This window comes from Mastacembelus armatus, chromosome 23 (genome assembly GCF_900324485.2).
Source record: "Mastacembelus armatus chromosome 23, fMasArm1.2, whole genome shotgun sequence".
Classification (NCBI taxonomy): Eukaryota; Metazoa; Chordata; class Actinopteri; order Synbranchiformes; family Mastacembelidae; genus Mastacembelus; species Mastacembelus armatus.
Window position 1 is genome coordinate 1333517 of NC_046655.1, and position 21754 is coordinate 1355270.

The window sequence follows — 21754 nt, forward strand, 5'->3', positions numbered from 1 at the left end:
TTAACGCAGACATTGGTCCTGGGGAGACAGCAGAAATATCAGCTCACAGCTGTCGGTGCAGCTACTGGACAACACTAGGATACTTTGAAAACCAACAAAAATGTAATATTTTTCTGTAAAACATTCTCCTTGCCTAACCCCAACCCTAACCCTCACCTTAAACCAAGATGATGTCTCTTTAAAATTCAATGATGTACATTGTGGGGACCAGGATTTTGTCCCCATGAAGAAGCTGAGTCCTCATAATGTGAGTGTATAAACAGGTTTATACACGATTTATACACCGATATTGGTCTCCATATTATGGGAAAAACAAACACATGCTCACACACGTGCATATATTTTCACAATTCCATGATGTCCAACAGGAGGCTTTGTTTTGGGTCCATTTGTATTGACACATTTTTGGAGTATGTGAAAATTAAAAATGACAAATCATATAATTATTACTACTACCATAAGTACTATTACTATTAATAACTATCAGCATTAATTATTATATTTTACAAGTGAAACAACCTAAATTAAAGCAAACAAAGAAATAAAAAAAAATTCATTTAATTACTTTATTGTTATATAAGCTGTACATTTTACACTTTTCCTACATAGTTCTCAATGATACACTGGTATACCGAAGAGGAAAAGAAGTGTATTTATGCTGTGATGATAATACTACTAATAAGCTATAATATATGTATATAGGTTTAATTATGACGGCGTTAACATTTTGGCTGTATACTGTTGTGTAATAATACGTCTGATTTTAATCATGACACCATTTTAAATGAAATCTGAAACATTATTTTAGTGTACAATTTTATCTTCTAAAATGTACTGAAGGATAAATATTCAGTGGTATGGTTGTATAAAACACGAGCACAGTAGATTTTATGCCATAGTAAAATAAAATCTTTCTAGGGTTCAGGTCACCCACCTGTTGCTTGTGTCTTCTTTGAGTCAGATGCTGGAAGAGCAGTTACCACACCACTCCCTCCATCCTGGCCAACAATCAGCCCACACACCACGACCAAAGCCACCAGTCTCATCTTTTCACACAGGCTTAAGATCCTCTCTGTATGTGTAAACAGCACTGCTCAAAGTGTTAATGTTCATCCACTGTGCAGGTACTAACGCCTTCCCTCTATCCAACACGTTTTATGTTTCCACCAGGTGACCTCTTGCTCACCCTTCTCACAGCCAATCACGGCCTTGTCTGCATCCCAGAGCTGTCCACGGCTACAGGTGCTGAAATGCATCATTCATCAGCTTTTCCTGGAAATGTTGATAGCTCAGTGTGATGCTGTGCTCCAATCATTCACCCAGTACCAGATAATATATTACTGCAGAAACATTGTAAAGTTACAACTCTGGTTCTAGTCAGATGGTGAGCCACAACCTGTATTTCCTGTATTCTTTCTGTAAGAAGTCAAAAGCATCAAATTTTGGGAACTACTGGTTTAATGCATGGCTTATCAAATGGCAAGCTTTTACAGCTGCATGCACCCAAAACTAAAGAAACTGAATGTATAGGATAAGATAATATTAAATTAGATAAAATAAGATTAAATATAAGGTAAGATAAGATAAAATAAGATTAGATGATTCATTTCTGAAGAGAAGGATTTAGAGAATTTTTCACAAAAGCATCTTTATACTTAAGTTTCTTTTTTTGTATTGTCCTCATTGCATGTTATATGCTTCATAAAGGCTTGCAGGTATTTGTTGAACTGTAATGAAAACTGTAAAAAAATAACAGATGGGGGGGGGGGGTATAAGTATATTTGTGATCATATATTAAATCTACTTTCAGTCATCATTTCATGATCACACTCCATTCATCACACATGGCACCACAAAACCTGGTCCCTTTTATGGCTGTTTCAGGGTTCTGATATGGTCTTAGGTTTAAGCTTAAAATTTGGTTTAGATTAATGGTTGGGGGTAGGCATGTAGTTGTGATGGTACAATTATCAGTGAGTGTCCTCACAACTGTGGAAAGGCAAATATGCAGATATAACAAACAGCAGGTGGGGTGGGAGCTCTTTGCCTCCCTGAGTTCCTCTTATCTGGTCCCATTCTGCCAGTGCTGAGCTCTTCAGTCTCTTCAGACTGCCACAGATCTGCTGTCTGTTAGACCTCCAGACGTTTCAAAATGCCGCTGTCTCGTTCCTTGTCCATGACGTCTCTGAGCGGGGTGCTACCAGCCTGGGAGGAGGATGAGCTGCCTGTGGAGGACCTGCTGCTCTTTGAAGTGGCCTGGGAGGTCACCAACAAAGGTTAGTCTTACCAGAAATCTATAGCTTTGCATCTTTACAAAGGTACTAATTGTTTAATTTCCAATTGACATCAAATGCATACTCATTTGATGCATAGCTGTAAGACGGCAGTCCAAAGCATTGCAGAACTACATTTCACTTTTACATTTCATTTCATGTGTTTAAATTCAGCCGATGCTTCAGACCAAAATCAGCCACAATGAACCGAGAGGATTAATATATAACATAAAGTTGTTCCACCTGACCAATTAAATAGAAATAAGGCCACTAATGCTCAAAGCTTAGTGCTTTAAAAACTGTGTTGCTAATATTTTCTGTAAAATTGTCACTCTTTGCCCTTTCAAGAGCAAATATTGAAATCTAGTGAGATTGTAGTCCCTCTAAAGAGTTAAACATTAAACTGCAGATAACTGACAAACATAGATTGGGTACAGATTTGGCTAGTCAGTTCCCCTCTGGGTATTATGTGTCAAGAATATAATTAAAGACTCAAACATGAGAAAATTAATTTGGTGGTGAATGAATATGATGATTAAGCTCTGTGCTGCTAACAGTGTGATTCGTGTAGTTAAGCCGGCAGAACTGTGACTCTTTATTCAGAGACCAGAGGTCATTGCCACCAATGAGGACACTGAGATCATGCCTGTGTATTTTATATCAATGTTTCTGCAATCTGTTACTACAACCTTCTGTCCAGGTAGAAATCTGAAATGGAAATGACTTCAGCAACTTTTATTTTGAAATGAAACCTCTGACCTGATTACATCATATCCTGTGGTGTATGGGAGTGTTTTATAAGATTTTTAAAATCTGTACATTTAATTATACATGCAACTTCTAAGGTGGCCAAAGATATCATATTAATTAGTTAAAATGAAGATTGTAATATCTGAGATCTGAATACAACCCTAGCGTTTTTATGCTTCTAATCCAGTATGTGGTCATGTTGTCAAACAGTTCAGAGGTTGTTGGATCTCTACTGTTGTCTCTGCCTTCATCTCTTATATAACCACTGTCCTCTGATGTAGTTTAGACGTCATCATGGGCTCAGCAATAGTTGCTGGTCTTTCATATCAATATTTGTGTTTTTGCTGTCAAGCAAGGAACTGGGAAAGCATTTCCACATGTTTTAGTCTTGTGATTATATACATATATATATGTATGTGTGTGTGTGTGTGTTGATGTGAAAGGAAGTTAAGAAACACTGTTTTTTCCTTTCATGGTGTGGAAACCTGCAGTTGGAGGTATCTACACAGTGATTCAGACCAAGGCCAGGATCACAACAGATGAATGGGGGGAGAACTATTACATGATGGGGCCATACTTTGAACACAACTTCAAGACCCAGGTGGAAGGCTGCGAGCCACCTAACCCTGCTATCAGGAAGGCCATGGATTCTCTCATCCACAACGGCTGCCAGGTGGGAGAAGAGAGAGTGGGAATATACTTGATGTTTCATATACATTTGAAGTTTAGTTACATTATATACATAAAATTAGCATTACCTGTAGTACCTGTAGTATCAGCAGTACCTATGTTGTTTTGTGTAAATTTTAATATATACCTGGGAGTCATCACACACATTTAAATACATTTCTATAGAGACTGTGAATCTTAGAGCAGGCAGTCTTAACATGCTGAATGTTTACCACAGTAAGGAGATGCAGCCTAGCTGATTGATCACTGGTCACTAGGTGGTGCTCATACACCAGACAACTTGGTGATCCAGGAAGGTGACATTTTTGTGGGGAAGAGATTATTATGTTATGGGCCCATGTAAAAGGTCCCTACCTCTCACAAGTCAGCTATCCATCCATTATCTATACCCGCTTATTCCCTACCAGGGTCACAGGGATCTGCTGGAGCCTATCCCAGCTCTCTTTCGGGTGGAAGGTAGGGGTACACCCTGGACAAGTCACCAGACCATCACAGGGTCACATATAGACACACAGAGACAAACAACCACACACAATTTAGAGTCACTGATCAACCTAACATGCATGTTTTTGGACTGTGGGAGGAAACTGGAGTACCCAGAGTAAACCCACACAAGCACTGGGTGAACATGCAAACTCCACAGCAAGGCCGGGTTGACAACCCAGGACCTTCTTGCTGTGAGGCAACAGTGCTTCTCACAAGTCATTTTGTGTCATTTTTTCTGGTCATACATTCATTTTTGTGTTCGTTTTAGATCTACTTTGATTTACTTTCTGTCTCTTTTCAGTTGATTTGCATCCAGTTTTCTTTGTTTTGCTTTGACTTTTACTTGTTTTGTGTCTCTAAAGTTGATTTGCATTGAGTTTTACCTGATTTGGTTTATTCTTTTACTTGTTTTGATTTATAGTTGTTTTTTTGTCCAGTTGTAGTCCTTCTCATTGTAGTTGCTTCATTGACAATCCAACACAACACATTGGCCATCACCTCTACAAAGGCTCCTGTGTCTGGTATCTATATATTAAATGTAAGATACACTTCTATAAGATGCATGCTGGTTGTTTGCTAAACCTGGAACCTCCAATATCAGTGCAATAAAAAGGTTGGGTTTAACTCCAGTACATAGAGCTATTGAAAATTTTTTACCCATTTTCTCCCCAGCTAAATTAATGACCCAGTTTATTCCCATAAAATAAAGGTGGTATGCAAGTTACTGAATATGTGATAATAGCTGATGTTTTTTTTTATTTGATAAATGACAATCAAATTATCAAATTAAAAAAAAACAACTAAGCCCCTCTGTGGCAAGGCACCAGTGGTGGATGAGGTCAAGTCTGTGGATGTTGTTGAGCTGTCTTGGCTGACATGACTCTGCAACATCGTGAGGTAATTGGGGACAGTACCTCTGGACTGGCAGACCGGGGTGGTGGTCCCTCATTTCAAGAAGGGGGACTGGAGTGTGTGTTCCAACTACAGGAGGATCACACTGCTCAGCCTTCCCGGGAAAGTCTATGCCAGAGTACTGGAGAGGAGAATTTAGCCGATAGTAGAACCTCAGATTCAGGAGGAACAATGCGGTTTTCACCCTGGTTTTGGAACACTGGACCAGCTCTATACCCTCTCCAGGGTGCTAGAGGGTTCATGGGAGTTTCCCCAACCAGTCTACATGTGCTTTGTGGACTTGGAGAAAGCATTCGACCGTGCCCTTTGCTAAGGGCTGTCCAGTCTCAGTATAAATGGAGCAGGAGTCTGGTTTGTTTTGCCGGATGCAAAGCTCTTGATTTACCAGTAAATCTATGTTCCAACCCTCACCTATGGTCATGAGCTCTGGGTATTGACCAAAAGGACAAGATCTTGGATACAACTGGCCAAAATGAGTTTCCTCTGCAGGGTGGCTGGGCGCTCCCTTAGCCGCTGCTCCTCCTTGAGAGGAACCAGCTAAGGTGGCTTGGGCATCTGTTCCGGATGTCCCCTGGATGCCCCCCCGTGGAGGTGTTCCGGGCATGCCCCACCAGGAGGAGGCTTCAGGGAAGACCTGCTGGAGGGACTATGTATGTCTCTTGGCTGGCCTGGGAACGCCTCGGTATCCCCCCCGGAAGAGCTGGAGGAAGTGTCTAGGGAGAGGGAAGTCTGGGCATCTCTGCTTACACCACTGCCCCTGCGACCCGGCCCTGGCTAGGCAGCAGAAAACAGATGGATGGATGGAAATGACAACCAACATTACACAACCACAATCTTGATTTACTGCAGATCTAGCGAAGATCTGTTTTAAAGATTAGATCAGTTACATAGGCATGTGTTAAATGATGCAGAATGCATTTCTGCTTCTTGGGTTTAAAAAGTTTCATATTCCAAATGTTATTTTGTCATATATACAGTACTGTGCTGAATATTTAGGTACTTTAGATGTTTTAGATTTTTATCACATAGCACCATGAGGTGTCTGATTGATCCCAGGTTCATTGTGCAGCCTATTTTGCAGCGTAAAAAAGCCCATAAAGAACCCACTAGAATTCATGAAGAACTATTTTCAGAAGGAACAAGAAAGAAGTCCAGAAGACACTGAGACAGCCTGAATCTATAGAACTGAAGCAGCGTCTTCAAGGTACTGCGAAGTACCAAGCGAAACAGTCAGGATCTTGATTTTGGACTTCCTGTTATGGACTTTTATTTTGGCTTCTATTTCCAGTTTTGCCTGTTTTTAATTTCAGGTAGTTTTATGTTAATTTGCTTTGATTAGTTTCCTGTGCCGCCTTAGTTTTTCTCCACCTCTATGTATGTGTACGGTTGCGTACAAAATCGCATCGTAGGTCGTTCTGTATAGTATTAATATGGGTAGTATGAATGGAATTCGGACGTACTACACATGACGTGCCGTCACAACCGCGTAAATATTTAAAGAGCCCACTGCACAGCATTTTTGAAATTCCATTAAATTTTCTAATCACAGACTGTTTAACAACCAAGGTCTCCGTTTAAAAAAGCTGTTAACTAGCTGGTGTACAGCACTGACGTTAGCTTGATCTACTCAAAAATAATGATTAAAGATCTTTTTACAGCGGATTTACAAAACCATCTAATCGATTTACATTGTTTTAACTTTCAATAAGTCAGCCGTTTATTTAGATTCTGTGAAACAAGTGCAATTAAGGCTGGGCACACACCAGACGATTTTAAGTCCGATTTTATCCCTCCATTGTCGTGGCCCGATTACAACTTTTTCGTGACTAATTATCTGTCTAAAGAATCCCCGTGTGTGGTGTCAACACGATTAGGCCAAACCTGACTCCTCTCCTCCTGTTCCCTGTGTTTCCTGGTTCCACTCCTGGGTTCTCTGTCTATCCATCATTTTAACTTTTACCTGTTTGTGTTATATTTCATTAAACTCTTTGTCTGATAACTTAAGCCCAAAAAAGAATTACTTCATCAAAAACATGACAGAAAGTGTGTGCAGGTTAAACCAGAAAGAACTGCTGCTGGTTTAAGGGCAAAGGGGAGAGCTAAAAATTCTGATAAGATTTAGGTTTGGTTCCCTTTACTGCAGTTTGTGTGAAGTTAACTGATAAATGAAAAACTATTTATGTAGTTTATATTAAAAGCTGACATGTCCAGGGTCATTGTCCCTGCTTTTCTCCTGAAGAGAACTAGGATAGGCGTCAGCAGATCTCTGTGACCCTAGATAGGAATAAATGGGTATTGACACAGTTTCCTGTGTTGTTGTTGATGATTGCAGGTTCATTTCGGGCGTTGGCTGATTGAGGGCAGCCCCTATGTGATCCTGTTTGACATCGGATCTGCCGCCTGGAACTTGGACCGCTGGAAGGGGGACCTGTGGGATACATGCAACATTGGCCTGCCCTACCATGACAGAGAAGCCAATGACTCACTCATCCTGGGCTCCTTGATTGCCTGGTTTTTCAAAGAGGTCAGCTGGTGTTCAGCCTGATTATGTTTCTAAATATCCTTTTCTAGCAATATCAATGGTAGTGGTATCAGTTTTTTGTGTACTATAGGTAAACACTGATATTTCCAGCACTGACACATTTCATATGTTGTGTTCCAGTTAACAGACCATCTCGGGGACAAGCCCAACATCATTGGTCATTTCCATGAGTGGCAGGCTGGACCCGGGCTTATTCTTGCTCGATCACGCAAAATTCCAATGGCAACTGTATTCACTACACATGCAACCCTGCTCGGGCGATATCTCTGTGCTGGGAATGTTGACTTTTACAATAATCTGGACAAGGTGAGTGGTCAGAATGGTTGTTCATGTAAATACCAGAAAATACACTGAAACTAGACTGCAAGAAATACACACATTATTTATGCATGAAATGAAGCAGGTATTGTATTATTTTCTAATCTGAAGACGCTCCTCAGAGCTATATAATTTCTGATGAAGTGCTTAAATGCTCCATATATTATTCAATAAAATTTGATTTGTATAGTGCTAAATCATAATAAAAATCATCTCAAGACACCTGAAATAGAACCTGACAAATCCCTTATAAAGATGGTTCAGGGTCACCTGAGCCAGCCCTAACTATAAGCTTTGTCAAAAAGGAAGGTTTTAAGTTCAATTCAATTAAATTCAATTTTATTTGTATAGCGCCAAATCACAATACAAATCATCTCAAGGCACTTTACAAAAACTAAAACTAAAAACCCAACAATTCCCTAATGAGCAAGCACTTGGCGACAGTGGAGAGGAAAAACTCCCTTTAACGGAAGAAAAAACCTCCAGCAGAACGGGGCTCAGTTTGGGCGGCCTTCTGCTTCGACCGGTTGGGGTGAGTGGATAGAGCAGAGAGAAAAGAACAGCAACAATAAACAACAGATAGACACTGCAGGTTGGTGGGACCAGTAACTGCGCATCAGCAATATACAGCTCCAGGACCAGGGACACCTGTAGAAGGTACAGAGAGAGAGGACAGAGCGAGAGAGGGAGAGCACAAACTAGGGGAGAGAGAGAGCACAAGGTTAGTAACATTCAATGGTGGAATATACATGTGAGGTGGGAGGAGAGGAAGAGAGGGGAGGGAAGGGAAGGGAAGGGAAGGGAAGGTGGTGGGGGGGGGGATGGTCCTCGGACAGTTTAGGCCTATAGCAGCATAACTAAGGATTGTTCAGGGTTACCTGAAGCCAGCCCTAACTAAATGCTTTGTCAAAGAGGAAGGTTTTAAGTCTAGCCTTAAAAGTACAGAGAGTGTCTGCCTCCTGAACCCAGACTGGGAGCTGGTTCCACAGGAGAGGAGCTTGATAGCTAAGGGCTCTGCCTCCCATTCTGCTTTTGGAAACTCTGGGAACCACAAATAGACCTGCACTTTGAGAGCGAAGTGGTCTATTGGGATAATATGGTAATATGGTACTATGAGGACTTTAATGTATGAAGGAGGTTGATCATGAAGGGATTTGTATGAGAAGAGAAGGATTTTAAATTCTATTCTGTATTTTACAGGGAGCCAATGAAGAGAAGCCAATATAGGAGAAATATGATCTCTCCTGCTAGTTCCTGTCAGGACTCTGGCATTCTGGATTAACTGGAGATTTATGGAGATACTGGGACATCCAGATAATAATGAGTTACAATAATCTAGCCTTGAGGTAACAAATGTATGGACTAGTTTTTCTGCATCATTTTGAGACAGGATGTTCCTAATTTTGGAAATGTTGCACAGGTGAAAGAATGCAGTTCTAGAGATTTGTTTTATGTGTGAGTTAAAGGACATGCCCTGGTCAAAAATAACTCCAAGGTTTTTTACAGTAGTGCTAGAGGCCAGGGTTATGCCATCTAGAGTAGCTATTATTTGAGAAAAGTTATTTCTGAGATTTTTTGGCCCAAATATAATGACTTCTGTTTTCTCCGAGTTTAAAAGTAAAACGTTACTGGTCATCCAGGCCTTTATGTCAGTTAGACAGGCTTGAAGTCTGGTTAACTGGTTTGTGTTAACAGGTTTAATAGATAGATATAACTGAGTGTCATCTGCATAGCAGTGGTAATTAATAGAGTGCTTCCTAATGACATATCCTAAAGGAAGCATGTACAGAGTGAACAGAATCGGTCCTAGCACGGAGCCTTGTGGAACTCCATAACTAACTTTTGTTCGTGTGGAAGGTTCATCATGGACATGAACAAACTGGAATCTGTCCGATAAATAGGATTGGAACCACTTTAACGCTGTTCCTCTGATACCAATCACATGCTCCAGTCTCTGTAATAAGATGTTGTGGTCAGTGGTGTTGGATGCTGCACTAAGGTCTAGGAGGACAAGTATTGAAACAAGTCCATTATCTGAGGCTAAGAGAAGATCGTTGGTAACTTTCAACAGTGCTGTTTCTGTACTATGATGTGCTCTAAATCCTGATTGAAAATCTTCAAATAGTTCATTCCTGTGTAAGTGGTCTGATAGCTGCTTAGCAACAGCTTTTTCTAGGATTTTGGAAATAAATGGCAGGTTGGATATTGGTCTATAATTAGCCAAGACTCCTGGATCAAGACTAGGCTTTTTGAGTAAAGGTTTGATTACTGCAGTCTTAAAGGCCTGTGGTACGTAGCCTGATACTAGAGATAAATTTACCAAGTCCAATAAAGATGAGTTCATTAATGGCAGGGTGCCTTTAAGCATTCTAGTCAGGATGGGGTCTAAGAGACACGTTGATGATTTCGGTGAAGCAACTACTGATGTAAATTGAGAGAGATCTATGGGAGAGAAGCAGTCTAAACATAACTGAGGTCCTACAGATGATTCAAGAGCTACTGTATTAGAAGATTCATTTATTTCAGGTATAGGAAGCATCTGCTGAATTGTATCTCTAATAGTTGTGATTTTATTTGTAAAGAAACTCATAAATTCATCACTGCTGAGAGCTAAGGGAACACTGGGCTCAACAGAGCTGTGACTTTTTGTCAGCCTGGCTACAGTGCTGAAAAGAAACCTGGGATTGTTCTTATTTTCCTCTATTAGTGATGAATAGTATGCAGTTCTGGCTTTACGGAGAGCTTTTTTATATGTTAGTAGACTGTTTTTCCAGGCTAGAAAAATTTCCTCTAAATTTGTGGAACACCACTTCCTTTCCAGCCTTCGTGATGCCTGCTTTAAGGTACGAATATGTAAATTATACCATGGGGCTAGTCTTCTCTGATTCACTAACTTCTTTTTCAGAGGGGCTACAGAATCAAGCATTTCACGCAGTGAGGTTACAGCGCTGTCAACAACATGATCAATTTGGTAGGGAGTGGGATTGAAGCAGCTGCCCTCCACTATGTTTATACTTGGCATAGATGTAAATAAAGATGGAATCATTTTCTTAAATTTATTAACAGCGTTGTCGGATAAACATCTGCTGTAGTGGAATTTTCTTCCAAATGCTGCATGATCCATCATTTTAAATTCAAAAGTTATTAAAGAATGATCTGACAAAACAGGATTTGGGGGAAAAACTATTAGATGTTCAATTTCGATGCCATAGGTCAGAACAAGATCAAGGGTGTGATTGAAACAGTGGGTGGGTTTATTAACATTTTGAATGAAACCAATTGAATCTAATATAGAATTAAATGCAATGCTGAGGCTGTTATTTTCAACATCTACATGAATGTTAAAATCTCCCACTATAATAACTTTATCTGATCTAAGCACTAAATCAGACAGAAAGTCTGGGAATTCAGTTAAAAACTCTGAGTAAGGAACAGGTGGACGGTACACAATGACAAGTAGAACTGGTTTTTGTGTTTTCCAGTTTGTATGTGAGAGACTAAGAGTGAGGCTCTCAAATGAGTTAAAATTGTTCTGAGGATGAAAGTTTAATAATAAGTTTGAGTGGAAGATTGCAGCTACTCCTCCACCTCGACCTGTGCTTCGAGGAACATGATAATTTTTATGACTGAGGGGGGTTGATTCATTCAGACTGACATATTCATCCTGCTGTAACCAGGTTTCAGTAAGATAAAGTAGGTCAATTTGGTGATCAGTTATCAAATCATTTACTAACAGAGATTTAGAAGAAAGGGACCTAATATTTAATAATCCACATTTGACAGTTCTGTTTTTCTGTTCAATAAGAGGAGTGGTCTTAATTTTTATTAAGTTTTTATGAATAACTCCTCTTCTGTTAACTTCTGATTTATTTGATTTATATGTTCGAGGGGCAGACACAGTCTCTATGTGGTTTGAGGGGGGCGGCGGCTCTAAGCAAACTGCAGAGAAGCGTTTTAGACTGAGTCTCTGCATCCCGGTCCCTACTCTGGATTGTCAGGCTTTAGGTCGGCTAAGAAACTCGGCCAAATTTCTAGAGATGAGAGCTGCACCATTCAAAGTGGGATGGATGCCGTCTCTCGCTATCAGACCGGATTTTCCCCAGAAAGTGGCCCAATTGTCTATGAAGCCCACATCGTTTGCTGGACACCACCTAGACAGCCAGCGACGGAACGACGACATGCGGCTAAACATGTCATCGCTGGTCAGATTGGGGAGGGGTCCAGAGAAAACTACGGAGTCCGACATTAATTTAGCAAAGTTACACACCGACTCAACATTAATTTTAGTGACCTCCGATTGGCGTAATCGGGTGTCATTGCTGCCGACGTGAATAACAATTTCCCCATATTTACGAGTCTAACCTCAAAAGTTGAAAGGGCGTCTTCCTCCTGAACCCAGACTGGGAGCTGGTTCCACAGGAGAGGAGCTTGATAGCTAAAGGCTCTGCCTCCCATTCTGCTTTTGGAAACTCTGGGAACCACAAGTAGACCTGCACTCTGAGAGCAAAGTGGTCTATTGGGATAATATGGTACTATGAGGTCTTTAAGGTATGAAGGAGCTTGATCATGAAGGGATTTGTATTTGTTGAAGGATTTTAAATTCTATATTTTACAGGGAGCCAATGAAGAGAAGCCAATATAGGAGAAATGTGATCTCTCTTGCTAGTTCCTGTCAGGACTCTGGCTGCAGCATTCTGGATTAACTGGAGACTTTTTATGGAGATACTGGGACATCCTGATAGTAATGAGAAGTAAATGAAATCAAAATGAAATTGTATACTATATAAATTAGTTTGAGAAACTAAATTATTACTCATCTTTTTGTCTTTCAACACCCCTGTTCTGTGACTTTTTCCTGTTCCCCAGTGTATCTGTTTTACTTTTGTCATTCATGTCTGAAATAGCTGCAGCTGTAGCTTGTTAGCATTCCCTGTGTAGTGTATTTGAGCCCCGGTAATTCTGTCTTCAGTTGCAGGTTTGTTTTGTTGTGTATTATGTTGACATAATTCCTGGATTTTACTGTTTGTTTCTTCATTTTGTTTCCTGCCCTGGAATTATTATCAGACTTTTCTCCTGGATACACATACTTTGTTGGGCTTTTTACCCTGTAATAGTGAACCTTTTCATTTTTACAAGATACTGTTTGTGTTTCTCCTGTGTATTTTCCCTGCCTATCGCACAATATTTATTTAAAAAAGTAATCTAGTAAAACCCATTCAGAGCCTTAACTATGTCTGTGGAGAAACTGGCTCACCATCTGTTCAACAGTGACCCCAACAGCCGTACTTGGGAACTCATCTCGCAGATGCCTCCTGCCTTCCAGAGGAGTTCTCCTATGCCAACGCTTCTTGTGGCTTCGGCTTTGGCCTCCTCTGCTTTCAGTTCGCCCCCAGATTGTCCTCCTGATCTTGTTCTCTGTTTGCATAATAGTGAGCTTCTTCAGACACTGCTTTGCTACCCTCCTGCCCATATTAGCCTATCTCCGGAGCCCCTACACCCACCCAGCTCATCAAGGAGTCTTAGGTCCAACTGGAAGCTGGTCCTTGAGACAGTTTAATGTCTCGCTGGCCCAGAAATTTCTGAAATCCTTTTCATGCATTCTTTTCACCACAGTTAGCAGTAAATACACATCAGAAATACACTACTCTGAGTGCAGAAATACCTGCAGAAACATACAGAGTGAGAGGACAGAGAGAAAATGTGCAAAGTTAATGGCCCCTTTTTTGTTTGTGTGTGTGCATGTGTTTGTGTTTGGGCATGTGTGTTGTAGTTCGACATTGACAAAGAGGCAGGTGAAAGACAGATCTATCATCGCTACTGTTTAGAGAGAGCAGCAGTTCACTGTTCTCATGTCTTCACCACAGTCTCACAGATCACTGCAGTGGAGGCTAACCACATGCTGCACAGGAAGCCAGGTTTGAAAGTCTTTCCTCATATGTAAAGAGTTTGTGTTTTAGTTGGTCACTCTGCTGGTCTATCTACCTGTCTAACATTTGGTAAAAAAGAAACCAGAGTTTTGCTGAGTGCCCTTACCTTCAGCCCACCTGTTGCTGTCTTTATGGTACAGATGTGGTGACCCCGAATGGGCTAAACGTGAAAAAGTTCTCAGCCATGCATGAGTTTCAGAACCTGCATTCTACCAACAAGGTCCGCATCCAGGAGTTCGTCAGAGGACATTTTTATGGGTGAGTGAGCTCTTTTATTCAGAGCTCTATATCATTTAGAGGCAACCTGGTGCTTTTGAATAAGTAAGGTACCTCCTCAAATGTTCAAATTTAGTTTCTTCTACAGAATAGATATAGAATTTAATATCTCTATCTATTCCTATCCTCCTGACAGTCACCTGGACTTCAACCTGGATAAAACCCTTTTTTTCTTCATCGCTGGACGCTATGAGTTCTCCAACAAGGGAGCTGATATTTTCCTTGAATCACTGTCCAGACTGAACTACCTGCTGCGGGTGAGGACTTTAGATTTCACTCATTCAGTATGCTGTATGCATACTTAGACACACATTATTGTACAAATTACTAGTCTTTGTAATTGCCCCCTATTTTTTTCCACGCTACCCTCTCTGTTTTTCCTCGCAGGTCCACAGAAATGATATGACAGTGGTTGTTTTCTTCATCATGCCAGCCAAAACCAACAACTTCAATGTAGAGTCACTGAAGGGGCAGGCAGTACGCAAACAGCTCTGGTATGACACTGTACATGCCAGCCTAGATCCAGGTGCAGTGATTAAGCAGGAAAACAGCATTTGTAAGGCATGATTCCATCTGTCTTTTGCAGGGATACAGCTCACACTGTGAAGGAGAAGTTTGGAAAAAAACTCTATGGCGCTCTGTTAAAGTAAGTATATAAGTGTATGGATGATCTAAACTGCAGCGTTGCTGAGATCACATTGATGTCAAATTTCTGTGTACATCAACACTGGACTTCTTCCATAAATAAAGCTCATATAGGGTTTCCACTGGTTGTTTTATTGTTTGCTCTGTACTCAGAGGGCAGATCCCCGATATGAACTCTATTCTGGACCGAGATGATTTTACCATAATGAAAAGAGCCATCTACGCTACTCAGGTACTGGAGCCTGTTTCTGCTCCTTATTCATCTTTTAAGAGTGATTTTATGATTTTACCAAGATTTCTGGAGTCCTGCTTGATGCCAAAGTCTGGCCCATTTGATATTACTATGGTGTAAATTTTTTTGTTAAATGCTGCTCATTCAGTATTAATGTTACCTGTTCCTCTTGCCCTACAGCTATGTAACGAGTGAGTAATGAGTGATGACAGACAGAACCAGTGTTTGTGGTGCCCTGCTTAGTTTAGTATATGAAATAGAAAGGGAAAGTTTATCAGGAGATTCTGTTTTGAGCTGGCTGGATGACGTTTTTGAAATTTGAAGTTGCTCATCATATTATTAGCATTGACAATGAAATTCTAAGTTTTTATGAGCAATTAAGCACCTGTGTCCATGTTGAATTTGATGCGGAGCTTGTGTTTGTCTCAACACTTTAGAGCTGTTTGGCATAAATATCCAGGATACAGTGGTTAGCTATGATGTTTGCTGTATCGCCCGTAACTGGACCGCCCACCTGGTTTTGACAGACAAAGTCATTCTGCTGAAAATCTGTATTATTTCTGAACCTGCTTCCATAGAAAATGAGCCTGGGTCTATGTTTAGACTTGGTCTATTCAGTAGATTTGGTCATGTTTATATTCATGACCTTAACTTGGAGTGGCTGAAACTAGTGGTGTGTAACTGCTTCAGCGGGTTGGATCTGTGCAGTGACCGTATGGTGAGTGTGAATGTGTGAGGTTGTTTGTCTCTATGTGTCTATGTGGCCCTGTGATGGACTGGTGACCTGTCCAGGGTGTACCCCTGTCTTTCCCCCAAAAGAGAGCTGGGATAGGCTCCAACAGATCTCCGTGACCCTGGTTAAGGAATGGATAATATAGATAATGGGAATATCTAGGGAACAAATTCATTTGGAACCAAGAAATCAGTTACCTTAAAAAAACATTTAACTTAGATCTCAGTAATTTCCTAATAATTTAATTGGATATTTCTTGTAAGTAGTAAAATGAAAGGAAAATTAATCATTTAATAGTTAATAATAGTTAAATTAAATGCTGTCTGTTTCTGATATTTCAGGTGACTAAAAGATACCCTGACATAGCAGTTAGAATCAGAATTAGTTGAGTAACTGGACACTATTACTGTCATGGTGGGATGTTTAAATAACAATTGCTTTACCATATTATTTGTATTTTATGCATCCGTCTCTGGTGGATTCCTGAACTTATATTTCTTTTAAAGGGAATGAAAGGAAATCTTGTAAAATTTGTAAAAGAATTGCTGGTTTTGTTTTGTATTAGTGTGAGTCAGTAATCAAATATAATTAACCCAGGGTTTAGATAATGCCTGTGCTGATCAATACTTCTCTGAATCACACCCTGAAAGGTTGCCAGCAGCACACCACTGACTCAAACACTCATTATGTTATTTCTCCTCATTCCACTGCATTAGGCATGTGTGTTTATATTTACATGACCTTTAGTACAGGAATGCAGGCAATTCATTTACATGAATGGAAATTCATGTATGTGTGTCTCCTCAACAGAGACACACATTTATAGAATTGGGAGAAGCTAAAGCGTTTGGTGCTCTCTGCTTAAAACACATGAATCTTTTCCTTTGTGGAGTCACACACTAATATATCATTCAGTCTTTAATCTTGATGTAATGGCTATATTGACTGATTAACATTATTATCCCCCAGGGAGAATTGATTGGCAGTATGGGCACGTAAACACAAGCTTCAAAGTGAAAATCAAAGTAAAAATCAATGAGCAAAATGTTCATAACAGATATCCTAAAAAGTCAAACCAGGATGACATTATTCAGGACCTTGAACCCTCTAAACTGACATTTTGGTGATAAAAAAAATCTAATCATGAATATAATTTTAACAGTAATTGGAACATTTTGACCTACTGTATCCCTCTTCCAACTTGTATGTTATACTCTTGTAAACACATACTTTGCACTGTTCTGCAGAGACACAGCCTCCCTCCAGTGACCACTCACAATATGCTGGAAGACTCAACAGATCCAATCCTGTCAAATGTGAGACGCATCGGCCTCTTCAACTCCAGGAATGATCGCGTCAAGGTAGACAGCACATCTTGTATTTTTTCTTTCACCTAACTTCCTCCTTTGCTTGTATCATAATTAACCACTGGAAGTATCATAACTAAAACATTAGTGGCGGATTCCCACTAGTTACTTATGATTATTTGTCTTTCCACTACCTGGTTATTTTATTCTCAGTCTCTGTCCTCCTCATTTTAGATCATCTTCCACCCTGAGTTCCTGTCTTCTACCAGTCCCCTACTGCCAATGGACTACGAGGACTTTGTCCGTGGTTGTAACCTTGGAGTGTTCCCCTCCTACTATGAGCCATGGGGATACACACCTGGTAGCCTTCTACTGTCACGCTGCACATTGTGCATCTACTCTCACAAAAACTTCATGTTCCTGAAATACAGAGCCAGGGCAATCTTTGCAATACTGAAGCTTATAAGAGCTGAACCAGACTTCAGTATTCTGCATAATAACTACTGCAATAGCAATAAGACATTCTGTGCATGTTTAACTACCCTTATGCCCAATATTACTGCATTCTGTATGCGGAATTCTTACCTGAATCCATCTATCTTTGGCATTTCTTCTTAAAAAATGGCACTTCATTGATCAAAAGAGTTGAAATGAAATCAGTTGCAGCTGTAAAACATCCTTTGTGTTTCCTGATCTGCATTCTGTCTTTCAGGTGAATGTACTGTAATGGGCATTCCCAGCGTGACCACCAACCTGTCTGGTTTTGGCTGCTTCATGGAGGAGCACATCTCAGATCCTGCTGCCTATGGTACACAGTACACACACACACAAACACAGCCTAGCCTAGAATCACAACCTTTTACAGCCACTTAGTTATAACACACACTCCCCTCTCCTACTCATCCATCTCTCACCTAGGCATCTACATTGTGGACCGGCGATTCCGTGCCCCTGAGGAGTCCTGTAACCAGCTGACCCAGTTCATGTTTAGTTTCTGCCAGCAGAGTCGTCGTCAGCGCATCATCCAACGCAACCGAACCGAGAGGCTGTCTGACCTGCTGGACTGGAGATACCTGGGCCGGGTCTGTCTCTGCTGCAGGAGCAAAAAACTGCTGTTTGATAGGAGGAAGAAGATTCTAACATGCTTTGTATTAGAGTGATGGACACAGGGGAACAACCAGTTTTTCTATTATGCTGTAGTTTGTACTATAAACCTAAATTGCCTTTAAAAAGCTTTAACTGATACTGTGTATCTCTGCTGATTTGTGGTTGACAGTTCTACATACATGCCCGCCATCTTGCACTCAGCAGAGCTTTCCCAGACAAGTTCAAGATGGACCCCATGGCCCCTCTGAGGGTGAGGAATACTGCACATGATTTTATGAAACTTTGTTGGTCTAAATTAGGGACAGTATAGGTAGCATTTTTTACATTTTGGAATTTCATCTGGATTTGCTAGTTTTCTGTGCAGCTGCTTAAATAATAAGACTTTTATTTTGGTGAACTACCACTTTGCTGTCTGATCTCTGTTCAAGGTATTCCTTGCTCATTACCTGCCCTGAGCATGCTCACCTGGCTCCCTTTCTGATTTAACCCAGTCTTTGTTCCAGTTTTCCCTCTGTCCACATTCACCTGCCATCTATCTGTGTAATCATTCAGTCTATATTTATACCAGCAACCAGTACTCACCCACTGTCAGGTTTGTTGTTGCATAGTCTTGTTATGTAGCTATCCATGATTTTGGCCTTTTTTATGCAAACCTTCAGTTCACTGCTTCACAGAACAGTTATATGCTCTAACACCTTCTGGGCTTAATCATTTTATGTTGGAAAGGTATTACTGTTGTAGCACATTCTCCATCTAACACCACAAGCCTTTACATGAGAACCTGTCATGTACTGACTGACACACACAATGCACACTTGGATTTTATCCATATTTGTCAGGTTTTAATTGACAGCATAACATTTGGATGATTGGCAAGACATCACTGTAATGTGCTGAGGCTGAACACTGCTGTGCTCCTTTGTCCCTCTTACTTTTGTTCTTCTTCCTCTGATTCTAGGGCTCTGTTTGCTACTATGTGTCTGAGATGTGTTTTTCATATTTGATATAAGCTTGGTTTTGTGGACTTACGATGGGATTCAGTTCTTTATTAAATATATTCATACAAGACAGGAAGTAAGGGATGAAAGGGAGTGAGGAAAGATATACAGTGGGTACGGAAAGTATTCAGACCCCTTTAAATTTTTCACTCTTTGTGTCATTGCAGCCATTTGCCAAAATCAAAAACAGTTCATTTTATTTCTCATTAATGTACACTCAGCACCCCATCTTGACAGAAAAAACAGAAATGTAGAAATTTTTACAAATTTATTAAAAAAGAAAAACTGAAATATCACATGGTCATAAGTATTCAGACCCTTTGCAGTGACACTCATATTTAACTCACATGCTGTCCATTTCTTCTGATCCTCCTTGAGATGGTTCTGCTCCTTCATTGGAGTCCAGCTGTGTTTAATTAAACTGATTGGACTTGATTAGGAAAGGCACACACCTGTCTATATAAGACCTTACAGCTCACAGTGCATGTCAGAGCAAATGAGAATCATGAGGTCGAAGGAACTGCCCAAGGAGCTCAGAGACAGAATTGTGGCAAGGCTCAGATCTGGCCAAGGTTACAAAAGAATTTCTGCAGCACTCAAGGTTCCTAAGAGCACAGTGGCCTCCATAATCCTCAAATGGAAAAAGTTTGGGATGACCAGAACTCTTCCTAGACCTGGCCGTCCAGCCAAACTGAGCAATCGTGGGAGAAGAGCCTTGGTGAGAGAGGTAAAGAAGAACCCAAAGACCACTGTGGCTGAGCTCCAGAGATGCAGTAGGGAGATGGAAGAAAGTTCCACAAAGTCAACTATCACTGCAGCCCTCCACCAGTCGGGGCTTTATGGCAGAGGGGCCCGACGGAAGCCTCTCCTCAGTGCAAGACACATGAAAGCCTGCATAGAGTTTGCCAAAAAACACATGAAGGACTCCCAGACTATGAGAAATAAGATTCTCTGGTCTGATGAGACCAAGATTGAACTTTTTGGCGTTAATTCTAAGCGGTATGTGTGGAGAAAACCAGGCACTGCTCATCACCTGCCCAATACAATCCCTACAGTGAAACATGGTGGTGGGAGCATCATGTTGTGGGGGTGTTTTTCAGCTGCAGGGACAGGACGACTGGTTGCAATTGAAGGAAAGATGAATGCGGCCAAGTGCAGAGATATCCTGGAAGAAAACCTCTTCCAGAGTGCTCAGGACCTCAGACTGGGCCGAAGGTTCACCTTTCAACAGGACAATGACCCTAAGCACACAGCTAAAATAACAAAGGAGTGGCTTCGGAACAACTCTGTGACGGTTCTTGACTGGCCCAGCCAGAGCCCTGACCTAAACCCAATTGAGCATCTCTGGAGAGACCTGAAAATGGCTGTCCACCAACGTTCACCATCCAACCTGACAGAACTGGAGAGGATCTGCAAGGAAGAATGGCAGAGGATCCCCAAATCCAGGTGTGATAAACCTGTTGCATCATTCCCAAGAAGACTCATGGCTGTACTAGTTCAAAAGGGTGCTTCTACTCAATACTGAGCACAGGGTCTGAATACTTATGACCATGTGATATTTCAGTTTTTCTTTTTTAATAAATTTGCAAAAATGTCTACATTTCTGTTTTTTTCTGTCAAGATGGGGTGCTGAGTGTACATTAATGAGAAATAAAATGAACTTTTTTGATTTTGGCAAATGGCTGCAATGACACAAAGAGTGAAAAATTTAAAGGGGTCTGAATACTTTCCGTACCCACTGTAGCTTCATCAAAACAAAGGAAGAAAGGAAAAACAGAATTTTTTCTAAGAAGAGGGCAAGTTTGGGATCTGTGATGTTGCAAAGAGAAGCAGCCAATTGCTGCATTTACAGCAATGCTAAAAAAAAAAAAAATCAGAATAATTTACAATATCCGGGACTGCTTTATCATCACAGACAGAGGGATTTCGTTACCCCCGGCCCTACTCAGTGCCCCCTTCTCCCTCAGCCTCCCTCCACTCCACTCCCCATCACAGTGACGTGGAGGATGAGGATGATGAGCCCTATGATGAGGACGAGGAAGCCGAGAGGGACCGGCTGAATATCAAGCCTCCCTTTGTGCTGGGCGCTGTGCCAGAAGGAAAGAAGAAGCAACCAGGAGAATCTGGCAACTGAGATTAACCGTCACTGGCTACAGCTTATTTCCCCGAGGTGTGCATGAATATGTCACAATCAGACTGTACTCCCACTTCTGCTGCTGACAGGCCACACTGAAGCCCTAGAAACTACAGCACCTGAAAAGAAGGCTTTTGAAAGTTTGTGGTTTTGAAACAATTACAAAAAGGCAATTTGGAAATGATTAGCATTAATAGTACCTGACAAGAAAATACTAAAGTAGCCCCAGGATGGCTATGTTTGTTATTTTCATGTAATCTTGTGTTGAACAGATATAATAGTATGGGATTTGTTGAGAATAAAATATTTGTGAAAATGCCTGTAGTTTTCTTTTGGAGACATGGCCATGGATGAACATATGCATGAGTCCAAAACCATGTTAATCAGTACAGCCAAATATACTGTAAGAAGTGAGTCTCATGAA

General features: G+C 40.8%; 1 protein-coding gene across 1 annotated transcript; it reads left to right on the plus strand.

Annotated features, from left to right (window-relative positions):
• The first annotated feature begins 1770 nt into the window (after positions 1-1770).
• On the plus strand, positions 1771-21657 carry gys2 (glycogen synthase 2). The gene is made up of 16 exons (XM_026326788.1): positions 1771-2276; positions 3515-3696; positions 7444-7635; positions 7774-7959; positions 13742-13886; positions 14039-14156; positions 14311-14431; positions 14562-14668; positions 14761-14820; positions 14973-15051; positions 17032-17145; positions 17326-17452; positions 17804-17899; positions 18010-18173; positions 18368-18448; positions 21112-21657. Exons 1-16 carry the CDS (start codon positions 2153-2155, stop codon positions 21328-21330), a joined length of 2115 nt encoding a protein of 704 aa, XP_026182573.1. The 5' UTR covers positions 1771-2152; the 3' UTR covers positions 21331-21657.
• The last annotated feature ends 97 nt before the right edge of the window (positions 21658-21754 follow it).

Bases quoted from the DNA above. Each gene is read 5' to 3' on its own strand.
- gys2 (XM_026326788.1), top strand. From the start codon at position 2,153: ATGCCGCTGTCTCGTTCCTTGTCCATGACGTCTCTGAGCGGGGTGCTA. The intron at 2,277-3,514 runs GTTAGTCTTACC...GGAAACCTGCAG, and splicing joins CTGGGAGGTCACCAACAAAG to TTGGAGGTATCTACACAGTG. The intron at 17,146-17,325 runs GTAGACAGCACA...TCCTCATTTTAG, and splicing joins CCAGGAATGATCGCGTCAAG to ATCATCTTCCACCCTGAGTT.